Source organism: Dendrobates tinctorius, unplaced genomic scaffold (genome assembly GCF_039654945.1).
Source record: "Dendrobates tinctorius isolate UK_male_01 unplaced genomic scaffold, ASM3965494v1 ptg000044l, whole genome shotgun sequence".
In the NCBI taxonomy this organism is placed as follows: Eukaryota; Metazoa; Chordata; class Amphibia; order Anura; family Dendrobatidae; genus Dendrobates; species Dendrobates tinctorius.
This window is the reverse complement of record NW_027361712.1, coordinates 11,627,298-11,651,503: the sequence shown is the minus strand read 5'-3', so window position 1 is coordinate 11,651,503 and position 24,206 is coordinate 11,627,298. Positions and strand designations below refer to the sequence as shown.

The following is a 24,206-nucleotide window of genomic DNA, read 5'->3' as shown; positions in this document are numbered from 1 at the left end:
CTTTGACACCAAAGGAAGAGAGGATCTGTAGTAGGAGGCAGTGGTCAACTGTGTCGAAGGCAGAGAAAAGGTCTAAAAAGAGGAATATAGGGAATTGTCTGTTAGCTTTGGCTGTAAGTAAGTCACTAGTAAGTTTGGTCAGGGCAGTCTCAGTGGATGATGAGGGCAGTAGCCAGATTGTAGGTTGTCGAAGAGCGAGTTAGATGCAAAATGAAAAGAAAGTACAGCGTGGACATGCTGCTCAAGGAGTTTGGAAGCAAATGGGAGCAAAGATATGAGGCGATAGCTGGACATAGCGCTCGGGTCAAGGGATGGCTTTTTGAGGATAGGTGTGATTGTGGCATGTTTGAAAGCAGAGGGGAAGGTACCAGAAGTTAGTGATAGGTTGAAGAGATGGGTTAGGGATGGGGTTATAGAATAATAGAATCATAGAATCGTAGAGTTGGAAGGGACCTCCTGGGCCATCTGGTCCAACCCCCTGCTCAAAGCAGGATTCGCTAAATCATCCCAGTCAGATGTCTGTCCAGCCTCTGTTTGAAGACTTCCATTGAAGGAGAACTCACCACTTCTCGTGGCAGCCTGTTCCACTCATTGATCACTCTAACTGTCAAAAAGTTTTTTCTAATATCTAATCTGTGTCTCCTCCCATTCAGTTTCATCCCATTGCTTCTAGTCTTTCCTTGTGCAAATGAGAATAAAGTTGATCCTTCTACAATGTGACAGCCCTTTAGATATTTGTAGACAGCTAATAAGTCTCCTCTCAGTCTTCTCTTTTGCAGACTAAACATTCCCAAATCCTGCAACCTTTCCTCATAAGACAGGGTTTGCAGACCGGTCACCATTCTGGTCGCTCTTTTCTGAACTTGCTCCAGTTTGTTGATGTCTTTTTTAAAATGTGGTGCCCAAAACTGGACACAATATTCCAGATGAGGTCTGACCAAAGAGGAGTAGAGGGAAATAATGACTTCACGTGATCTAGACTGTATGCTTCTGTTAATACATCCTAGAATTGCATTTGCCTTTTTTGCTGCTGCATCACACTGTTGACTCATATTCAGTCTGTGATCTATTAGTATACCCAAGTCTTTTTCACATGTGCTGTCACTTAGCCCTATTCCTCCCATTCTATATATGCTTTTTCATTTTTATTGCCCAGATGTAGTACTTTGCATTTCTCCCTGTTAAAAACCATTCTGTTAGTTGCTGCCCACTTCTCCAGTTTATTTAAATCTTTTTGAATCCTCTCTCTCTCTTCTCTAGTATTAGCTATCCCTCCTAGCTTTGTGTCATCAGCAAATTTAATCAGTTTACCCTCAATTCCTTCATCTAAATCGTTGATAAAGATGTTGAACAATACAGGGCTCAGGACAGAGCCCTGTGGTACTCCACTTGAGACATTCTTCCAACTGGATGTGCAGCCATTTACGACCACTCTTTGGGTCCGATCACTAAGCCAGTTATGAGTCCACCTAACAGTTGCCTTGTCCATTCCATACTTAGTCATTTTTTCAATAAGGATTGTATGAGAGACTTTGTCAAATGCTTTGCTGAAGTCAAGATATACTATATCTACAGCATTTCCTTGATCCACCCAATCAGTGATACTGTCATAGAAGGAAATTAAGTTAGTCTGACATGACTTATTAGTTACAAACCCATGCTGACTCTGTTTAATCACTTCATTCTTATCCAGGTATTGACATACATGTTATTTAATAATTTGTTCAAAGATCTTTCCTGGTATAGAAGTCAGACTCACCGGCCTATAGTTCCCTGGGTCCACCTTCTTCCCCTTTTTGAAGATAGGAACAACATTTGCTCTTCTCCAGTCTTCTGGCACTTCTCCTGTTCTCCAAGAATTTTCAAAGATTATGGAGAGGGGTTCAAAAATTTCTTCTGCTATCTCCTTCAGTACTCTGGGGTGTAATTCATCTGGACCTGGAGACTTGAATTCAATTAGGTTAGCTAAGTGTTTCCTCACTATCTTTCTGTTTATAGATATCCTGGATTCTTCTATTCCCTTAATAGGACAGTGAATAACAGTTGATGTTACATTTCCTTTCTGAGAGAAAACAGATGCAAAATAGGAATTTAAAAGTTCAGCCTTCTCAACATCCTGTCTTACCATTTCATCATTTTCATCCTGTAAAAATCCTATAGCATCTTTGACTTTTCTTTTACTTTTGACATATCCCCAAAATCCTTTATTATTGTTTTTTACATCTCTTGCAAGCCTCAATTCATTTTCAGCTTTAGCTAATCTGATTTGTGCCCTGCAGGTTCTGCAGACAGCATTATATTCTTCTTTCCATTTTATAAACATTTTTTTCTTCCTTTTTAGCATGTGCTTAAGTTCTGTGTTCATCATCCTGGTTTCCTTAAATGCTTCCTATTCGTCCCTCTTTTCGGAATTGTTAACAACTGTGCTTTGAGAATTTCATTTTTCAAGATTTCCCATCCCTCCTGGACATTTTTGTCTTTTAGGATATCCAGCCATTGGATCCCTCCAATTCTCTTTCTGAACCCCTTAAAATCTGCCTTTCTGAAATCTAACCTTGACGTCTGAGTCTTCACAGGTCTTCCGCCTCTAGTTATCCAAAATTCTAAAATAGCATGGTCACTACCTCCTAGGGTCCCAGCCACTTTTACCTCCTCAACCATTTCCTCCCTGTTTATAAGGATTAGATCCAAGGTAGCAGTTCCCCTTGTTTTCTCCCTTACCTTTTGGAAGATAAAGTTGTCAGCAAGAGAGGATAAGAATTTCCTTGACCTGTTAGTTTTGCCTGAGAGAGATTCCCAACAAATGTCTGGATAGTTGAAATCTCCCATGAGAACTATGTCATATTTTTTGGAGAACTTGGCCATTTGATGCATAAAGAGTTCATCCATATCTTCAGCTTGCACAGGCGGCCTGTAGTAAATGCCTACAATGGTGTCCTTTCCATTATTCTGTCCTTGTATTCTTACCCAAACAGTTTCCACAGAACTCCCAGTCTCTGAAGCTTCAATCTCTGTGCAGATATACGTGTTTCTAACATACAATGCGACACCCCCTCCTCGTTTATCAAGTCTGTTTCTTGCAAATAAGTTGTATCCTTCTAGTCTTGTATTCCAATCATGTGTATTGTCCCACCAAGTTTCAGTGATTCCAATGACATCATATTTCTTTTCCTGTGTTAGTTGTTCCAATTCTCCTTGTTTGTTGCCCATGCTTTGTGCATTAGTATAGAAGCATTTTAGTTTGTGATTGGTTTCTCTTTCTCCAATATTTTTATTATTTAGATTCTTTTGCCTTTGTTCTTCCTTTCCACTTCTAATAGCAGAGTTCTCAATAGCATTTGTCAGGTGTATGGCTTTTTCTGGCCTTTTGCTTCCCTTCCCATGTTGTTCTTGTTTAAAGCTCTCCTTACAAGTGTAGCAAGGCGACTTCCAAATACATGCTTTCCAGTCTTCGTAAGGTGCACCCCATCTCTAGCAAGTAGTCCATCGTATAAGTAGTTCACTCCGTGATCCAGAAATCCAAATCGTTGCTGACGGCACCATCGACGTAGCCAGTTGTTCACCTGCAGAATCTTATTCCACCTCCTTGTTCCATGGCCATCCACTAGGAGGATGGAAGAGAAGACCACCTGCGCTCCCAGTTCTTTCACTTTCTTGCCTAAGTCTTCAAAGTCTCTGCAGATGGTTTCCAGGTCGTTTCTTGCGGTGTCATTTGTCCCCACATGTAGTAGCAGGAATGGGCAGTCATCTGTAGGTCTGAAGAGTCCTGATATCCCGTCAGACACATCTTTAATTTTTGCATCTGGAAGACAGCACATTTCTCTTGAAGTTATATCCGGTCTGCAGATAGCGGCCTCTGTTCCTCTCAACAGGGAATCCCCCATGACCACCACTCTCCGTTTCTTCTTCACAACATTTTTCTTTCTCCATCCAGGAGGACTCTGAAGGCGTACAAGGTTGCTGTTTGTGGGCAAAGTCTTATCCTGATGTATTTCTTCATCGTTTTCCTGCGTGAGAGCCTGGTACTGGTTTCTGAGCAATATGGGTGCTGACTGCCTCCTGATCCTCTTGCTTCTCTGGGTCACATGTCTCCATTCCTCTGTTTCTTCAGGTGCACTTCGAATTTCTTCTCTTTCTGTAACATGAAGAGATAATTCTGCTCTGTCCAAGAACTCTTCACCTTCCTTAATGATCTTCAACGCAGCTAACCTCTCTTCGAGATTTTGCAACTTTTCCTCCAACAGGGACATTTGTGCATTTGTGGCATGTGAAGTTTGGCTTTTCCACTGGTAAATCTGTGAACATGTAGCAAGAAATGCAGCTCACCAAATGGCTCCTGGCCTCTTCCATCTTGAGATTTCTTAAAAACGATGAAAGATGAGCCAAAATTCCATTTTTCCGATTTCCTCTTTTCAGCTGCAACGGCCAAAACCCAGTGATCGTTGAGCTCGCGGAGACTCTTCACTTATCCCAGAAGGCACTGGGAATATGCAAATGATCTCCTCAAGACTCTTCCCCTGGTTTTCCGATTTCCTCTTTTCAGCTGCAACGGCCAAAACCCAGTGATCGTTGAGCTCGCGGAGACTCTTCACTTATCCCAGAAGGCACTGGGAATATGCAAATGATCTCCTCAAGACTCTTCCCCTGGTTTTCCGATTTCCTCTTTTCAGCTGCAACGGCCAAAACCCAGTGATTGTTGAGCTCGCGGAGACTCTTCACTTATCCCAGAAGGCACTGGGAATATGCAAATGATCTCCTCAAGACTCTTCCCCTGGTTTTCCGATTTCCTCTTTTCAGCTGCAACGGCCAAAACCCAGTGATCGTTGAGCTCGCGGAGACTCTTCACTTATCCCAGAAGGCACTGGGAATATGCAAATGATCTCCTCAAGACTCTTCCCCTGGTTTAGTGTAGTGATGAGGTTGGGGAGGAGTTGGGATGGGATGGGGTCAAGTGCACACATGGTGAGGTGTGATTTGGAGAGAACATCAGCAAGCTCTCCTTCAGTGATTTTGGAGAGGGAAGTTATGTGGTTAGGGCATTAGTCTGGCATACAAAGGGATTGTGGTGGTCGGACAACAAAGACTTGCCTTGTTTGGTCTATCTTATTTTTGAAGTGTGTGGCAAAGTTCTTGGAAGAGATTAGGGAAGTTGGAGGGAGTAGTGGTGGGTGGAGGAGGGAGTTAAAAGTTTTGAACAACTGTTTGGGGTTGTGGTATAAGGAAGATAAAAGGGATGTAAAGTAGGCTTCTTTTACCAGAGGTAAGAGCTGATTTGAATGCGAGTGTTGCTTGTTTGAGTGCAATGAAATCATCTTGCGAATGCGCTTTATTTCAATGCCGTTCTGCAATTCTGGATACTTGCTGAACCTTTTTAGTGATGTTATTGTGCCAGGGTTGTCTATTGATTCGTCGTACTCTGCTATGTATGACAGGGGTGACCGAGTCGATGGCTGATGCAAGAGTGGCATTGTAGGAACTAGTGCCAGTGTCTGTGTCATGGAGTGAAGATATGGAGGACAGTGTCAGAATAGAGTCAGAGAGTGTGCGAGTGTCTAGATGTGCAAGGTTTCTGCGGGGATGTGCATGTTGCTGGATATGGGTGACAGGTGAGGAGGACAAGGATGAGAAAGTGAGTAGATGGTGGTCAGATAGAGGGGAGATTGTGAAGTTAGATAGGGAGCAAAGACAGATGAAGACCGGGTCTAATGTGTGTCCGTCTGTGTGGGTGACTGAGGAGGACCACTAAGTCCAAAAGATGAAGTAAGGGACAGGAGATTGGAGGCTGCCGACTGGTGGGTGTCAATAGGGATGTTGGTCACCCATGATGATGGTGGGAATGTCAGCAGAGAGAAAGTGAAGAAGTCAGGTGGAGAATTGGTCAATAAAGGCAGTGGTCGGGCCCAGAGATTGGTATATGATGGCCATTTGGAGGTTGGAGGGGGAGTAGATGCGGACAGAGTGGACTTCAAAAGAGGGGAGGATAAGGGAGGGTAAAGATGAGATTAGTTTAAAGGTACAGTTGGAAGGAAGGAGAAGGCCTATTCCTCCACCATGTCTGTTGCCAGGGCGAGGAGTGTAGGTGAAGTGGAGGCCACTGAAACAGCGCAGCTGGGGAGGCTGTGTTGGAGGGTGTCAGCTATGTTTCGGTGAAGTCCAGGAAGGAAAGATTTCGAGAGGTAAAAGAGGTTGTGAATCACGTGGAGTTTATTGCAGATGGAGCGGGCATTCCAGAGTGATCCAGAGGGAGGGAGCAGGGTGGTGGGGGTCAATGGCACGGATTTGAGGTGGGCAAGATTTCAGGTGTTTATATTGAGTTGGGAGCAATAGAAGGGGGGTAATAAGGGAAGGTATGAGATGTGGGGGTCCAGGATTTCACAATATGTAAAATAATGGTAAAATATCTGGTCACATTCATCTATTGTTTCATGCTAGTCTGCACACTACATGCATCAGTGAGACTTTAAGTGTCCAAAGTTCAATTCAAGCTGTTATACTATTAAAAGATAGTACCCAAGCATACGAAAGATGACTTACCTGTAAGTTCCATGTTTGCTGTACATACTCTCTGATAAGATTTTCCTTGAGGTCTTCAAAAGGTCCAATTTTTGGTTGAACACCAGATGGACGAGTGCAAGGCTTTTTCAACAAACAAACAAGTCCGTTGCTTTCATGAATATGATAATTACAGAGTTCAGACGGGGAGCTATGAGATATTCCACCAGCTATAGCGTATGTTCCACTCAACTCTCTTTCGATAGTATAGTGGTAATATTTTCTACCATGAGATACAGATAGGGCATAGCCACCAAGGTAACTACTGCTCTGTCGCAACAAATACTGGCCATCACTGAAACCTCCTTGTTTAAGATAGTTCTCAGCTTCTTCACGTGTTATGTTCCCAAAAAAATAGGGTAACTGGTTTGTGCCTTCTGCCATTTCCTTAAGATTTAAGATTTTATATCCACAACAGAAGTTGTAGCCTGGGACCTATAAAATCAAAGGTAGACATTTTAGTCATATAACACTATTCGCATTCATATAGTTTAAAAAAATCTTTAAACTAACATTATTTTAATATGAGGCACTTAATCCGACATCATATTGGAGAAGTTTAAATAGTCAATAGTCATATTAGGCCAGCAAATCCCAATTTGTAGAAGTAACTGAGGAAGATTGTCACCTATAGTCTACTAATTAAAAAAAAAAATCAAAAATCTGTTATTTTATTTTCTGTATATTGCTGTGGAGTCTGTCACCTTGCCTGAGCTGCTGTTAAAGCACCACTGGAGATTTTTTTTTATATTTCAGCTCTGGCGCGGGGCTGCTAATATGAGGTCCCGGCACCTAGTATTATACTCACCATCCGCTGTCACGAGCTGTTCCCGATGGTGCCACGATCTTGTGACGGAAACTTCTGATTGGCTGGAAGTCGGCGGTAGCGATTACACGCTCTCAATGCATGTCTATGAGAGCTAGAAAGAGGCTTTCTTAGACTTACATTAAGTTGTGACTTCCAGATCGAGCTAGCAAACACTGGAACAATCCAGCAGGTCACAAAATGCTGGAAATCAACTGAACCAGCGCCGATTAAAGCAGAAGACAGCGGATGGTAAGTAAGACTACGTGCAGGGTCCTTATATAAGAAGCACCACTACAGCGCTGCAATAAAATAAATGCTGGAGTGTAGCTTAACAGGTTTGCTTTATAACAGCCACTAATTTATTATGCTTTGCTTTTATATATTCAACAGTCTGTTTCAAAACACAAAAGCCCAGAGCAGTTTTTCCCTAAATCTGCCTTGGTCAACCAACATGTCCAAGACCTATATTCACTTTAGTATGAATTGCAACCACCAATGCGTGTGACTGTAATGCCCTCTCATGGCCTCAATACGCCTCAATACGCCTCTGCACGCATACTAGGGGGCACATACAGTGACCCTCACCTGTAACACCAGGCACTTCCTCACACTTGGTATTATCGTCTTCTAAGGGGCCGATGCCCGATGCCTTCATTTTTTTTCTTTTTGGCATTGATGTATTTATAAAAATATTAGGGATTTATTTTAATGTCACTGGCAATTTGCCTCCCTGTAGAACTTTGATAGCTTGATTTCTTTTTTACATTTCTTATTTAAATCTTTATACTCCTGAAATACTATTTCTGCATTCTCTCAATTCAGGATTCTGAATGCCCTTTGTTTTTGTCTTATTAAACTTTGTACTTTTATTTATCCATAATGGTTTCTTTATAATCTTTCTTATTTCTTCTGTATTCCCTGATATTTTATTACCAAAGGGTATAAGTTTTCTACAGGATTTTAGTAGAATTTCCTTAAATATGCCCCATTTTTGTTCATTATCTCCAACTACCATGACGTGGTCTCAGTCTACTCGATTAAGCTCTTCCCTTAATTTATTAAAATATGTAAGCCAAAACCAAGTGAGTAACAATCAGAGAAAAAGTATAATAAAAAAAAACGTGCACCACCTCTGCATTTCTGACCAACTCCTGGTTTTGGCTTGCAAATACTGATGTGAAATACTGACCAAATACTGACAGTTTGACTGTAGACTAACCAATACAGAGGCACGCACCAGTTAATAATTTTGGTACATCTCTTAACTGGTGTGTGCTTCCATCAGAAATGTGCACCAGTCAGAGATTGGAGTGCATACCTGGAGCAAATGAAACCTCAAAAGTGGTTTAACTTTTCATCCATTTGATGGGCGGACATAATCATGGCCCATCCCACCCATAGCTGACCAAGACTGTCGGGAAAATGCCAAAAGTCCCAATATTTTTGCACAACTTCAAAATTGCTCAACACTATTGCAACTTATTAAGATGTTTCAAGCCAGAATTTTGTTATAAATGCCTTATTGAGTTGGCCCCATAGTTTTGCAACTCAAATACTGAACAAGTGAGTGTGACCTTATAGAAATTGATTTTGTCTTTGTTTCTTTTTTCAGAATGTTTCACAGATAAATAAGAAAATTAAAAAAAACAAATTACAGTTATCAACAATGATTCTTACTGCAGCAATCCATGAAAACAGAACTTATTTTTATCAAATTAGTCTATTTAGCATTATGAAGCCTTAGCTAATTCCAACTGCCAAAACCACTATGACTTCATGTACTTTAAAACATTTAATGCTGACTCAGACTTTTTTGGAGAAAGAAAGAAAAAGCATCTCCCCAGACGCAATCCTGCATTAAATATTTAACACACATTAAGAATAGGTTTATATTGTACCAGACAACAAAAATGTTTGATAAAGAGCTTTGTGCTTATAGAAGTATCAATTTACGGCTAAGAAAGCAAAAAACATATGACTAAAAAAAGAAAATTTATATTTGAGGGAAAATTTATATTAAAAGTCACAATTCTGGCTTAAAACACCCTTAAGTCTCAACATTTTTGTGCAACTTGAAAATCATGCAAAAATAATACGAGTTTAAATGCAAGTCTTAGTCAGCAACGCCAATATGAGCACTCTATGCACACATTGCACACTGTGAGGATTCACCGATGTTGGAGCTGAGACAAAGCGGTCATGTGACCACAAGTATTCGATATTCATACTCATGGCCACATTAATACTAGATATATCTGGCATCCGCAAACGTATCCACACAAGTCTAGTTGGCATATGACTGCATGTATGCAAATCAAATACTTGTGGTCTGGTACAAGTCTGTTCCCGGGTCCTAAGAACCCTGACAGAGCGCACACATAGAGTGACTGCAGACTTGTACCCTCAGGCCAGACAACTCCTTTAAGATTACCAAACAAAAGAGAACACTTTGATATTCTTTGCATGCTCTATTTATATTGTATTTATAAATATAAAGCTAAAACATAGGGTTTTGCCCAATATGAACTTTCTCTTAAAGAATTTAAAGGAAAATTACCTATTATTTTAATTAAGTTTTTATGATATTTTTTTTGTGATTTTCTTTTTCATTTTCCTTTTGGTGAAAATTCTGCAATATTGGACTTTTCACTCTGTCCACTGAGTCTCATAATATTCTGACATTTCGCATTCTGGCAGGTTTTGTAAAGGCTCTATTTTGTTTCAACTTACCTCTGCCCTTTCCTCAAGTGAGCTCATAAAGTAATAATTTGACAAGTTTGGTGTGGGGTATATGAGTAGCCTAAACCCTGACTTTAACCACATCAACCACCTCTGTGCTCAGGTGAAATATCATTTATGCACCAGATCATCTCATTTATAATTAGTGTCTGACCTTGAGGTTGCTTTACACTAGTGGTGGGAAATTAATTTTCCTGAGGGGCCACATGAGAGACCATGAATGTCAGGAAAAGGGGTTGTATGACCTTTTGCCGCACACGGCTATCACATGTGCAGTGGGGCTTATCTTAGTTATCCCACCACTGCCAACAATGTGACGAAAACAGCAAGCTAGTCTTGCCCTAACAATTTATCGCTGGGGCTTATTGTAGGTATCCCACTGCTGGCACAGTATGTCACGAACTGCCGGGATTTATGTATATCCCACTTTCCAGTTCCACTTTGGAACTCGCAGCTCTCCATTGCCCCCCTTACCCTAAGGTCAGTCAGAGAACTGCATCTAAGATAATTAGTCGCCGGATGGCTACTTGTTATGCAATGGCTATTAGGCCCACTGCAGCGAGGGAATTATAAATGCTTTGGCTGCAGCCACACAATCAGCTTATATCACTCAGTCACTGCCAGCGCTACCCACCTAGCCAAAACACACTTTGCTGCCACCAGCTCCGATTTCTATATTAATATTACTCAATTAATAATAATTAACAAAGGGGTCCGAAGCCAACCCAAATTGGTAGCGTAATCACTTCAGGCACGTATGACTTCGTCATACAGGAGACAGAACTAATAAATTTTATATTTACTCCAAAAAGGTAGGCAGTGTTTACAGAAGGTATAAAAAGGATTTTACAAATTGAGATAATTAAAAGTATGTACAATGCAAATCACAACTAAAAGGGGGTTAAGAGCAGAAATAAAACTCACATGTTGCTTAGATCATCTTAGGCCAAACCAGGCTCGTGGATGGGCAACACATCCCAATGCATGTGGAGGTCTTGAGACAATAGCATCCAGGCAGCAACTGCCTGGGGAGGCTCATTTGCAGACTTATACATCTGGGCTTGTGACATTACTAAAGGGGCTGAGTTATGGCCACCCTCCCCTTCTCTCAGAGTACAGACTTGATTCTGAAAACTTCTAATAATTATAACTGGGCCTGAGAACCTAGCAGAATATTGGCAGAACCATCATTCATCTTATATTGAAAGTAGCTTTCTAAGGACTCCAGACACTGGCTGTCTATTCACCTCGGTTCAGGAGAAGTCCATTTCTCTGGTTTTGTTGGTGCTGGAACTGTGGAAAACACGGGCTAAGTAACCCTGTCAAAGAATGTCCCGGATATGTAGTTTTTATAGTTCTATCACAACCTCACACCGTATTATGACCAAAAGATTAAATTCTCATTATTGTCTATGGGAAGTCAGGGCACATGAGAAGACAAAGAAGCCCCCTGCTGTGAGGCGGGAAATAATTCACTGGTATTTCAGGTTAAGGCCCCGTCACACATACAGATGCACCAGCGATCCCGACAACGATACAACCTTGTCAGGATTGCTGGTGCATCGCTACATGATGGCTGGTGAGCTGCCATACAGGCAGCTTCACCAGCGAACAGCACCAGCGAGGACGCTGGTCTCTAAGGTAAATATCGGGTTACTAAGTGACGCGCGTCACTTAGTTACCCGATGTGTACCTTAGAAACCTGCGTGCTCATGCCAGGAGCTGCCAGCATGCAGGTTTCTAAGGTACATATCGGGTAACTAAGAGACGCATGCCGCTTAGTAACCCGATATTTACCTTAGAGACCAGCTCCCAGCGCCTGCTTAGAGCGCTGGGAGCGTCGCTGATCGTTGGCTCCCGCTGCCACACGCAGCGCTGCATGCTGGCCAGAGGGAGACCAGAGATCAAAAAATGGCCCAGGCTGATCAAGCGCAATCAGCGATACCCAGCAGGGAGGCCGGTCGCTGATCCCCGTCACACACAGCGATCTCGCTGGCGAAATCGCTGTGGCGTCACAAAATTAGCGATCTCGCTGGCGAGATCGCTGTGTGTGACTGGGCCTTTACACTGATTGTGTGTGCAGGCTGAGGGGAGGAGGGGGTTGGACAGTGTCACAGGCTGTGGGTGAGCAGAAATTTGCAGCTGAGTCTTGACTGTTCCGAAAAATGTGGTCATCAGGGAAATCTTTCGCCATATTTTACATTATCATTACAATGACTGTTGCGGAGGGCCAAACCAATAGGTTGAAATTAATTCTACTCAATATTATTATCGATGTATTATATTTATTATATTATTGATGATTATATTAATATTAATTGTATCACTTAATATTGAGCAGAATTAAGTATGCTTACATCTCCCTATACTGTATATCGTTTGAACCCAAGTACAGCCCCTTCTGTATATGCAGCATGAGCCCCACGCAGCCTCCCCCCATATGCAGCATGAGCCCCACACAGTCTTCCCCATATGCAGCATGAACCACACATCTTACTCGCCATATGTGACATGAGCCCCATACAGCCTTGCCCATATGTAGCATGAGCTTGAAACAGCCTCCCCCATGCATATGAGCCCCACATAGTCTCCCTATATACACTGCATGAGTCCCGCACAGCCTCCCTATATACAATGCATGAGCCCCACACAGCCTCCCTATACACACTGCATGAGCCCCACACAGCCTCCCTATATACAGCATGAGCCTCACACAGCCTTCCTATATACAGTGTGAGCCCCACACTGCCTCCCTATATACATCATAAGACCCACACAGGCTTCCCATATACTGCATGAGGCTCGCATAGCCTCCCCATGTGCAGCAGGTCACCCCCATAGCCTCCCCATATGCAGCATGTCACCCCCATAGCCTTCCCATGTGCAGAATGACACCCCCATATCTTCCACATGTGCAGTATGACACCCCCATAGCCTCCCTTTGTGCTGCATGTCACCACCATAACCTCCCCATGTGCTGCATGACACCCCCATAGCCTCCCCATGTGAAGCTGTAGTGGATGGTGATACATGGAACCTGAAAGTCAAAAGTTCAAAACATTGTTACCCTTTTGTTCATCAGTGTATACCAGGATCGATGAAATATATATGTACCAGGAAGAGGGGGCCCCAGTCTAAATCTTGCACCAGTGCTCATTGGACTCTAGTCACACCACTGCTCATGTGCCTCACCATAACTGATCATGATTTGGGCAGGTATCACCATTCCCCTGTCCCACCTCAGTCCTGCCCACTGGCAAAACTGGGGGAATCTAGCATAAAAACACAAACATTTTCACAAATTTTTCATTGCTGCATAAGCTAAATTGGTCAGTGACCCCCTTTTTGGCTACATGTAACTTCATACATAGCTTTTATGCAGTAAAAAAAAAAAAACAATTCTGCAGTGTTTTTGTATTTATCAAATTTTGCTAAGTAACCTACAGACACTGTCAGGTTGGCACTGGTATACTGATTGAAATTAAACTTTGGGTGATTAAATCTGTCTTGTGGTTGTTGTTTAATCTGTATTTGTAGCTTTTAGTTAATGAGATTTTCATGCTCTTTGGCGGCCTGTGGGGGGGGGGGTCTTCATGTGGTGCTCTGCTTACATATTCATCTGATTGAGCTTATGACAGGTCACTGATCCTTCACTGACCTTCCCTTTATACTACTTTGTATATGGCGCCACCAGTGGCGGCCCATGATCTGCAGCATGATACATGGCTATATGTATTTGTGATTTATTCCCATACTATCGTGGATTAAAAAAAAAGATTATCCTCGTCAAAAAGGGCTTTTGCAGTAGCATCTATCGGAATGCTCTTTTGCTGGAGAAATAAAAAATTTGGAGCCAAAATGGAGCCAAATTTTTTTCTCTTGCAAAATGGTGCCGGCACGGTAGCATCTATCGCATTATGATATATGAATATGTAAGCAGAGCACCACATAAAGACCCACCACAGGCCACCCCGAAGCGCGAGAATCTTATTAACTGAAAACTGCAAATACAGAAAAAACAACCATAAGATGGATTTCATCAACCAAGGTATCATTTTCATCAGCAAAACAGTGCCAACCTGAGAGTTTCTATAGTTTACTGAGCAAAATCCTGCTGACAGGTTAGCTTTAAAGGGAATCTGCCACCAGAAAAAAATGCTACTAACCTGCAGATATGGGGTTAATATGTAAGTTAATAGTGTTACTAGCGTGCCCAGAGCCTGCACTTAGCCGAACGCTGCGAGGAGAAAATTAACTTTATTTCCCCTGCAGCATCCCAGTTTCAGTCACTGTGGTGGCACCGGAGCTGGTTCAGTGACCGCTCTGAGTATACAGAGTGGTGACTGTAACCATGCCCCAGGAACTGACTGACAGCCGGCCCAAAAGCAGAGTCAGTGTCAGTCAGGGCTGGGGGGCCTCAGCTACCACCGCCGCTCTGTGCAGATTACTAACGCTATTAACCTGCATGTCAACCCCATATCTGCAGGTTAATAGCATTTTTTTCTGGTGACAGGATCCCTTTATCATATTTCTGTGAATAGGGTAATAGGTAGAGTTGAGCGAATATTTCAAAATTCAGTTCCGATTACGATCGGTGGCGAATATTGTTTTTGCAATATTCATCGAACACAGCTGAACGTCATTCCAAGCAACAGGAGTAGAAATGATCGAATATTTTCGTAACCGATCATCAAACATAAATTTGGCATGAATAGGGTAGCAAAATGGCACGAATGTGGCAAATTCAGATTCGGCAACTGAATCCGCTAAACTCTAATAATAGGGAGGGTTATTTTTTCTCATGATAAGCTATAGTTTTGTTAGTACCATTGTGTGGTGCAAATGACTTTTTGATCACTTTTTGATACACTTTTAGGGAGCTAAAATTAGCAAAAATACAGCAATTTTGGATTACCATGGATGCAGCCAATCTTCATTTCTGCGCTTTTGTATTTTTTCCTTCTTTTCTTCACGGAGCCTTAACTTTTTTATTTTTCCATCAACATAGCGATGGTAGAACATGTCTCTATTTATGACATGAGTTGTCCTTTTGGCTTAAAAAAATTTGAATAAAAGAAAAAATTTTTTTTGCCAATTTCTGAAATCCATGTTTTTTTGTTTTTTTTATCTCAGTGAAGCTATATGTGAGTTTGAGGGTTTGTTTTTTCAGCACCCAGTGGTAAATTTAATTGCTACTTATTTTTTTTGTCACATTTTATAGCATTTATTCAGAGTGGTGCAGTGACTAAAAATGTCAATTTTTGCATCTCGATTCTTATTTTCTTTACGACATTTCCTGTACAGGTTAAACAATTTGTATATCTTGATAGATCAGACTTTTTTAAGGTGTTGATATCGAATGTGCTTATTTTTATTTTTTAAATTTCCTTATTTTTAATTGGGAAAAGGGGGTGATTTGAATTTTCATGTAGTATATAATCCTATCCACTGTCTCCAAAGAAACTTGGCCACAGGCTTGGCTTCACAAAATTATCGACTTGGCAGGCACCTTCTACCACTGCAACCCATATACACTTTGCCATCACATTGCAAGGGGAGTAATGAGTGTCAGTGCAAGCCCTAAGGCCAGGTTCATATTGCGTTAACCCAGCCCGTTCAACGCATAGCGTTGATGGGCTGCGTTAATGGTATAGCATAACGCGATCGCGTTATGCTATACCCGCTAGCGCAGATGATTCATCTGTGCTAGCGGTGATGGAGCCTCAGACACTGCAGCCCGCGTCCGAGGCTCCGTCAATGAATGACGGCACATTGCGAGCACATGCCGCTTTACGGCATGCATCGCAATGCGCCCGATAATGGGGGTCAATGGCAGCATTAACGGACTGCGTTACACAGCGTTATGCCGCGGTGTAACGCAGTCTGTCTAACGGACTGACATAACGCAATGTTACCCCGGCTTAAGGCCGAATCACGTAGGTTAATTGCCACTGTCAGTGACTGTGGCATACAAGGGGTTAATAGCAAAGATCAGTGCTAGTCCTGGTTTTTGCTCTAAGGCTAGAGTCCCACCACCGTATTTTCACTCATCCGAGAGAATTGGGTCAATTATAATAATCACAATCTGATAAAATCCGATCAGCGTTTGATCATAGTTAGATCACTGTGTGATACAATTTTCGCCGATGTGTGGATGATGTGGGGATGTGGAGAGGATAGAAAAAATGTATACATCTTTTCCATTCTGTCAGTCTGTAAAAATCGCACCGCATGTCATCCGAGTGCTGTCCAATAGTTTCCATAATCTCAGTGACTTGCATGGCCAAGTGCAATCCGAATATCGGATGTATAGCGTGCATGCAAATCGGACATGTGCAAGGCCCCATAGAATATCATTGGTCCGATGTTTTGTTGGATTGCACTCAGACTGAAAATACAGTCATCTGCACCAGCCTTTAGAGGCAGATGAATATGTATTAGTACATCACTGAGTGGAAAGGTGTTACGTAATGGTCACTATTCAAATAACTGACATGTTAATATTGTTCTGTGGGTCGATTCAATAATGACAATACCAAATTAATATTATTTTCAAGTGTTACTACCTTTGCACATAAGCAAAAAGACTTTAAACAAACTATTTATTTGGCATGTCATATTCTAAAATCCATAAGTATTTCATTTTTTTTGTAAACAGAGCTGTGTGAGGTCTTGTATTTTTGTGCGACAATTTATAGTTTTCACTGGTGCACTTTTGGTATGTACGACTGTTTTGATCACTTATTACACATTTTTTGTGCTCCTGTTACTTTGCCATCCCTGGGATACATATACTGTATATATATATTGTAGCGCAGCGCTTATTTCTGAGCGCGTTGGAGGACACTCACTTTGCTGTTTGCTGAGGCATAAGCTGGGACACTCAGGGTTAAAAAGGGTCCATTTGGTTTATTAGTAGACAGTATAAACCCCTCCTCAGGAACCAAATAGTATGCAGCTGCAAGTACAATATCCGTTAAACATTCAGCTCTATATGAAAACACAGTCTCTTACTGACCCCGGTCAGCATAACACAGATTCCTGTCCGTTACCTGTTGATGTCGGCCACACAGGTTCCCGGATGCCTCTTATCCTTACAGGTATCCCATAAGCATAGCATAAACACAGTCTCTCACTGACCCCGGTCAGTATCACTCAGGGTTATCAGACCGTCCACTCCGGAGGTATCTCACAGACCTCCTTCTTCTGGCTCAGGCTAGCCAGCACTGCTTCCCCAGGCTGTGTGATGTCCAGCTAGGAAGTTTGGTCTGGAGCCACACACGCAGGAAGACTTCTCCTTCACTGCACACAGACCACTCTGTAGTGTCCAGCCTGGACACATGGAAATCTGTCCACACTAACAGACTTCCAAACCCTCTCCTCCTATGTGCCAAACACACCTCCATTACATAGTTGTAACCACACCCAGGTACCTATCACATGGCTAGTCAGGTGATCATGACATCACCGCAGGTCCTCAAACACACAACCACATAAAGGCTTAATCTTGGGTGTTCAGACACACTCCCTTGGGTGGGTATGTACGTGACTGGACCCACCCAACTCTTTAAGTCACCTGGAAGCCTCCCAATGTAAAGCAAATCCCTCAGAAGTAGAACTGCTGAGCAAAACACGCCCAGGCTTCCATCACAGGGCCACCCACCTCTGTGATACATACCGGCCATTCATCATGACACCGGTCAGTGCCTCACCATCACAGTTACGCTTCCAAACGTATCCTGAGGAGCCCATACAGCGCCCCCTAGCTGTAACAGGGGTCACTGCCTCACTATATATGTATGTATATATATATATATATATACATATATATATATATATATATATATAACAACGTTATGCAAGAACTAACTTTTTATTAAATGGATTGGAAGAATAGAAGGTGGGTCTTCCCTTTAAACTTTTAGCACATTCTGTGACTAAATCATCTTTTTAGATCTAGTTTTCATGGTAATTATGTAGAATTTTTACTCTGGGAACCATTACCTGTAAAAATAAAATCCACTTTGAAATAACAACAATAACAGCAGGAAACTACCATTATAAAAGAACAACTAAAAATCTATTATAAAGCTGTGCTCTTAATGCTATGCAATGAATAGCCATATATCTAGAATTTAAAATGGACAGTCTTTAAAGGATGACAGTTCATATTGTTATTTAGTTTAGTTTTAGATTTTTTGAGGGGGAGGTGGGTTAAGTAAAAATAATTTGAATGAGGAATAACTCACCTTTATGTGTTTTTTTACCTTTCTGTAAGAAATGTTAAAAATATTAGAAAATATTAAGATTAGTAGCAAAAATAAACTTTGTAAGTTATGCAGACTACATAGCAACTTTCTAATCTCTCTCCTCACAAGGCAATGATAATTTATAGCACTAAAATGTTTATTTTAACCCTTTTTATAAGCACATGGTGATGGGTTGTGAACTATATTTGCTACAATGTAAATACCATTAGTGTTGCCTATTGCAACGTTTGTTAAAGAGTTTTTCCGATTTCCGCTGCTCATGGCTGAGATGGGAAGATTAGTTGTAGAAAAACTGAACATTCAATAGGATGCTTTGCAAAATAATGCGTATTTTATTTACAAACAGAAACAGTCCGTGAAAATAACTAATGTCGTTTCGGTCGATAATGGACCTTCATCCGATATTCACTGTATTTTTGCAAAATTGCATAGTACTCTCAGAGGTATTTATAGGGGTGATGCGGACTGCGTTCACTATGGAGATACCTGTTATCTGCACTGAGATCCTTAGGGCTTTGTTAGGAAGATTATTATGGGGTTACATTATTATTACATCAGGCTTCTGAAACAGTCAGATAGATATAATGGAAATGTATTTTATAATAGGAGAACCTTATCAGAGGGAAAGAACTTATTGTTATGGGTTCACCTGAGCATGTTAGTTCTCTAATCCGAAGTTATGGAAGAGAACAAAGGACGGAGGATGATTAGCGTGCATGAGAGCAAGACTTGATGGTAAAAATGTGAATCAGTGAGGACCAGGTCATAAGGGTATTCAAGACTGCAGCGAAAAAAACTGAGCAGTTAGCACAGATGAATCAGAGTCACGTGTGCAGATACATAAGGGAAAAAAGTACCGTACATGTATATGAAACTACTGTAGTATCTTCTGGTATTGATGTAATTAATTACTGGAATGTAATCTGGTATTCTAAAACAGGGCAATGGTTAATAGCAGTAATACATGCAAACAGGTACTTGTAGCTTGGAAACAGTTAGCCACATGAGAACAGTGAAATATAGACAAATGGCAGACTAACTTGAAGAGATGCATTAATTATATTGCAAAGACGGTGTGCACAGCACCAATAACAGGCGAGAAGTTGATAACTTGCTTGCCGAGACGTAAGTGTGAACAATACCAATTCTGCTGAGCTGAGATTGAAAATAATGCTGGCTGTTGTATGAGAGTCAAGAGTAGCAGAGGAGGTAATTATTTTTTCAGTAAAAATGTTTTTCTTCATATGCAAATTAGGGTTTTTTGTTGTACCCTTGGCGTGGCCAGGGGCTCAGTGATCTGATCCGCCCCTTGAATCACCATTGTGCAAATTGTTGTGCAATTTGTCCTGAGTACGCTGATACCCCATATGATGGGGGGTAAACCACTCTTTGGGCGCATGGCAGAGCTCGGAATGGAAGGAGCGCCATTTTACTTTTTCAGTGCAAAATTTGCTAGAATTAAGGCTGGTTTCACATTAGCGTTAAAACAACGCTGCGCACTGCGTCGGTAAGCCCCGCCCCGATCCGGCTCCCTGCCCGCCCCATCCGGGATCACCGCCTACTATCGCATTTGCACGCATGCGATCGGCGCACCCTATCTTTAGCATAGGGTGCGCAGATCATGCGCTGCCAGTGTGAAAGTAGCGTGCTGCGCACTTTTGACGGTGCACCGTGCACGCCAAAATGCAGCATGTTGCATTTCATCGCGCACGGCGCACCATCAAAAGTGCGCAGCACGCTACTTCCACACTGGCAGCGCATGATCTGCGCACCCTATGCTAAAGATAGGGTGCGCCGATCGCATGCGTGCAAATGCGATAGTAGGCGGTGATCCCGGATGGGGCGGGCAGGGAGCCGGATCGGGGAGGGCTTACCGACGCAGTGCGCAGCATTGTTTTAACGCTAATGTGAAACCAGCCTTAGATTGGATGCCATGTCGCATTTGGAGAGCTCCGGATGTGCCTAAACAGTGGAAATCCCCCACAAGTGACAACATTTTGGAAATTAGACCCCCCTAAGGAACTTATCTAGATGTGTGGTGAGCACTTTCATCCCCCAAGTGCTTCAGAGAAGTCTATAACGTAGAGCCGTAAAAATAAAAAATCACCCCCAAGTTTTTAGAAATTGGACCCCAAGAGATATGAAGCGAAGAAGAGCCAGATTTTACTGTTATGGTTTGCAGTTGCCATGACTGACTGGGAGAGCCCATTAGGTGCCAAAACAGCAGAACCCCCCATAAGTGAACCCATTTTACAAGCTACACCTCTCAATGAATTCATCTAGGGGTGCAGTGATCATATTGACACCATTGGTGTGTTACAGAATTTTATACCATTGGGTAGCCATGCGTAGAGACTCAGGAGGAATGGAGCGCTATTTGCCTATTCAAATGAATGGGTCTGTGCACATGTCAGTGTGTTTCCACAGACCGTTCGTTCATGGGGAAAACACGCTGACATGTCCGTTTTTTAATTTTAGCATGGGCCACAAAACATCCAGCACACGTGCATACGCATAACACACATGGATGTCATCTGTGTGACACGCATCGGCAGCGGGGAAGAAGCGTTACAGTAAGCGCTGTTCTCCAGCGCTGAGTGCTGAACACGGCTCTCATCATTCTCCCCTGCTTGTGCGATCACCAACAGAGCAGGGGAGAATGATGAGAGCCGTATTCAGCACCCGGCGCTGGGGAACAGCGCTTCCTGTAACGCTTCTTCCCTTGCGTCGTCCTTGTGGTACTGATGCGGCACACGCATGCCACACGTGTGCCATAAGTATTACACACACAGACACTGACATTTCCAGTACTGGAATATCAGGAAATGTGAAAGAGGCGTTATAGCGGGTTTTTCTGTTTGGCTGTTGTCTTAGACTAAAAGACGCTTAGTATTGCTAAAAATAGTTTTTGCATCACCATATTTTGAGAGCTATAATTTTTCCATATTTTGGTCCACAGAGTCATGTGAGATCTTGTTTTTTGCGGGACAAGTTGACGTTTTCATTGGTACCATTTTAGAGCACATGACATTTTTTATTTGCTTTTTATTCTGATTTTTGGGAGGCAGATTGAAGAAAAACCAGCAATTCATGAATTTCTTTTGTGGGGGGGGCGTTTATACCATTCCGCGTGAGGTAAAATTGATAAAGCAGATTTATTCTTCGGGTCAGGCGCTTTTGTATAATAAAAACTATTTTATATTAAAAATAATTATTTTTGCATCGCTTTTTTCTGAGAGCTGCAACTTTTTTTCATTTTTCTGGTGATGGAGCTGTTTGGGGGCTTGTTTTATGTGGGACAAAATGATGTTTTCAGCGGTACCATGATTATTTATACCTGTCTTTTTTTAATCGCATGTTATTCCACTTTTTGTTCAGCGGGATGATGATAAAGCATTGTTTTTTGCCTTGTTTTTTTTATGGAGTTCACTAAAGGGGTTAACTAGTGGGACAGTTTTATAGGCTGGGTCATTACGAATGCAGCAATACCAAATATGTGTACTTTTATTGTTTAGGTTTCTTTCATTCAAATATTTATTTAGTGATAGAATAAATATTGATTTTTTATTATTTTTTATATTTTTACAATTATGTGAAAATTTTATTTTGAATTTATTCTAACTTTTACACTTTGTCTCACTATGGGACAACCATTTTTTGCAGGCTGATCGCTTCTATAGCATGCAGATGAAACAGCATCTGCATGCTATAGAAGCTGTCAGCGCTGCACTTAGTGCACTGACACTGAGAAACTTCCTGATCATGCACTGCACATAACAGGAAGTTTCTTAGCTCTGGTAACCCGGATGTTGTCATGATGACATCGGGTTACCATGGCAGCGATCGGGGCCCCGTGTCACACCGCGGGGTCTCCGATCCGAAGGCAGAGGGGCTGTCAGCCCTCTGCCTTCTCCCTTAATGCTGCGATCATGTTGGATCACAGTATTTCAGGGGTTAAAGTGCCGGGAGCGGTCTGGGACCACTACTGGCACAGTGCCGGGTGAGAATCAGCTGACACCTGACCGCAATTGGCGGCACACCACTAGTGCGCTTGGCCAATCGCTGAGACGTACTATTCCATCCATGGTCTGACAGGGCCAGGGCACAAGGATAGGATAGTATGTCAGCTGTCAAAAAGGTGTTAAAATTGACTCTGCAGGTAAGAAAAGAGCCTGTTAAGGCCAAACAGTGCAAATGTTGCCATGTAACCCAATTGCAAAAATGAGGGAACCCGGCTTTATTTGCCAGGGGCTCCTGACTGATCACCCTGTGGGTTTAATGTGCATTGCCCTCTTTTCCTAGGCGCAGGGAAAGGGTTAAAGGAAGCAAAAATTCCACCCGCCTTTAATTTTTGTATGTGGATCATTCCTCCTCCCCCTAAGGGGTATATAAGGCGTGTCCTGAGGCTGCTGGGCCTCTTTGGAACCTGTGAGCAAGGAGCTTTCACACTCCCAGAGGTGCCTGAGGTAATTGAGGTTACGGATGTCCTTACCATTACAAGACATCATTAGAGAAAGGGTTGCAGGGAAGGAGTTGATGGTTGGCAGCATTATTGCTGGAGCTGGGTCCAAGTGTGCCGTCGGGTCAGTCAGTTTCCAGTGAACGGAGGTTGCGGCAGAGGCCGCGTCCCCCAGAGTGATTAAGCCCCTCCTCGCCTCCTGTAATTTTGCCGACGCCAGGGGAGGATTCATGTCCTCTGTGTGTGGCCTCGCCTCATTGCAGAGGCAGGAGAGGCAAAGGTAGGAAATTGGTGAGCGCGGTTCAAGGGCTTGTCAGGTCCTGTGCCCAGGCAGCCCCAGGTCGCCTCACAGAGTGCAGTGCAGTCAGCCCAGAGTATAGTGCCTGTCACAGCTTTATCCCTAATTTTATATAACAAGGAGGCTGCTCAGTTGTGTCATGTGGGAGGCATACATAGCGCCAGTTCATCCTCATTGGATGATGCTGGGAGTAGTAGTGCTGCTATTCAGCAGCCAGTACTTTTACCTCAGACTAGTGGGGAGCGTTTTGTTAGTGGACATGGTGGCTACAGATAATCTACTTGTGGTAGTTATCCCCCCCTGACCACATTAGTTTCTAGTTGTGAGTCAGTTTTCACACATGTCCCTAGACAATTACCTCATGCTAATCAGCAGCTGATAGTTTTTTCCTAGTTCCCAGGTATATCAGCTACCTAACTCTCTTTCGTTTATTTGACACCTCAGGTGCCAGCTGCATTATTTAATACTTCACAAGCATCAGGAATAATGATGTATCTTTTTAATTTCTCATTGCTGAGGGCTGCAGTGCAGACCTGGTTGTTAGTTCAACCTGTGTCTCTTTATCCCTTGGTTTTTTCTCACAGCAGTAAGGAAGGTTTACTGGCTTCCTCTAATGGAGCAGGCCAGTCATGCCCAGCACCTGCTGGGATATCAGCGGTTCCCCCTAGTCAGAGCACAGCTTGGTGGACAGGCAGCGGTGTGTTCAATGATTGCCACTGCAGATACTGTACTAGGGATTATGCAAGTATAAGTAATAATGCTTGTTTTGGGGTGTTTTGCAAGTAGCGGCAAAATGTTCCTGCCCTCCCTAAAAGGCTATGATCATGAGGCAAAAACCCTCAGCATGAGAGCAAGGACCCTGCTGAGTATCACTGTGATGGAGTGGTGGATAGCAAATACCACAATAAAGTGACAGCAGCTGAGTTGCAAGTGGGGTTCACATATGGTTGCTTCATACTGTTTAAATTTTCAAAAAGCTAGTTGTTTTTTCTGATATTTAAAATCGGCTAAGGAGCTCCTTATTGCAAAATAAAATTGAAAAGGAAGTCTCTATAGGTCATATGATGGTCCTTTTCCTTC

General features: G+C 42.5%; 1 protein-coding gene across 3 annotated transcripts in view; it reads right to left on the bottom strand.

Annotated features, from left to right (window-relative positions):
• Positions 1-24,206, bottom strand: part of SYK (spleen associated tyrosine kinase) — a 546,937-nt gene that overhangs the window by 202,113 nt on the left and 320,618 nt on the right. For all 3 annotated transcript variants that reach the window (XM_073575337.1, XM_073575336.1, XM_073575338.1), the window contains exon 2: positions 6,535-6,987. In XM_073575337.1, the coding sequence (XP_073431438.1) occupies positions 6,535-6,936 (402 nt within the window). In that variant the 5' untranslated portion in view covers positions 6,937-6,987. The remainder of the gene's footprint in view (positions 1-6,534; positions 6,988-24,206) is intronic.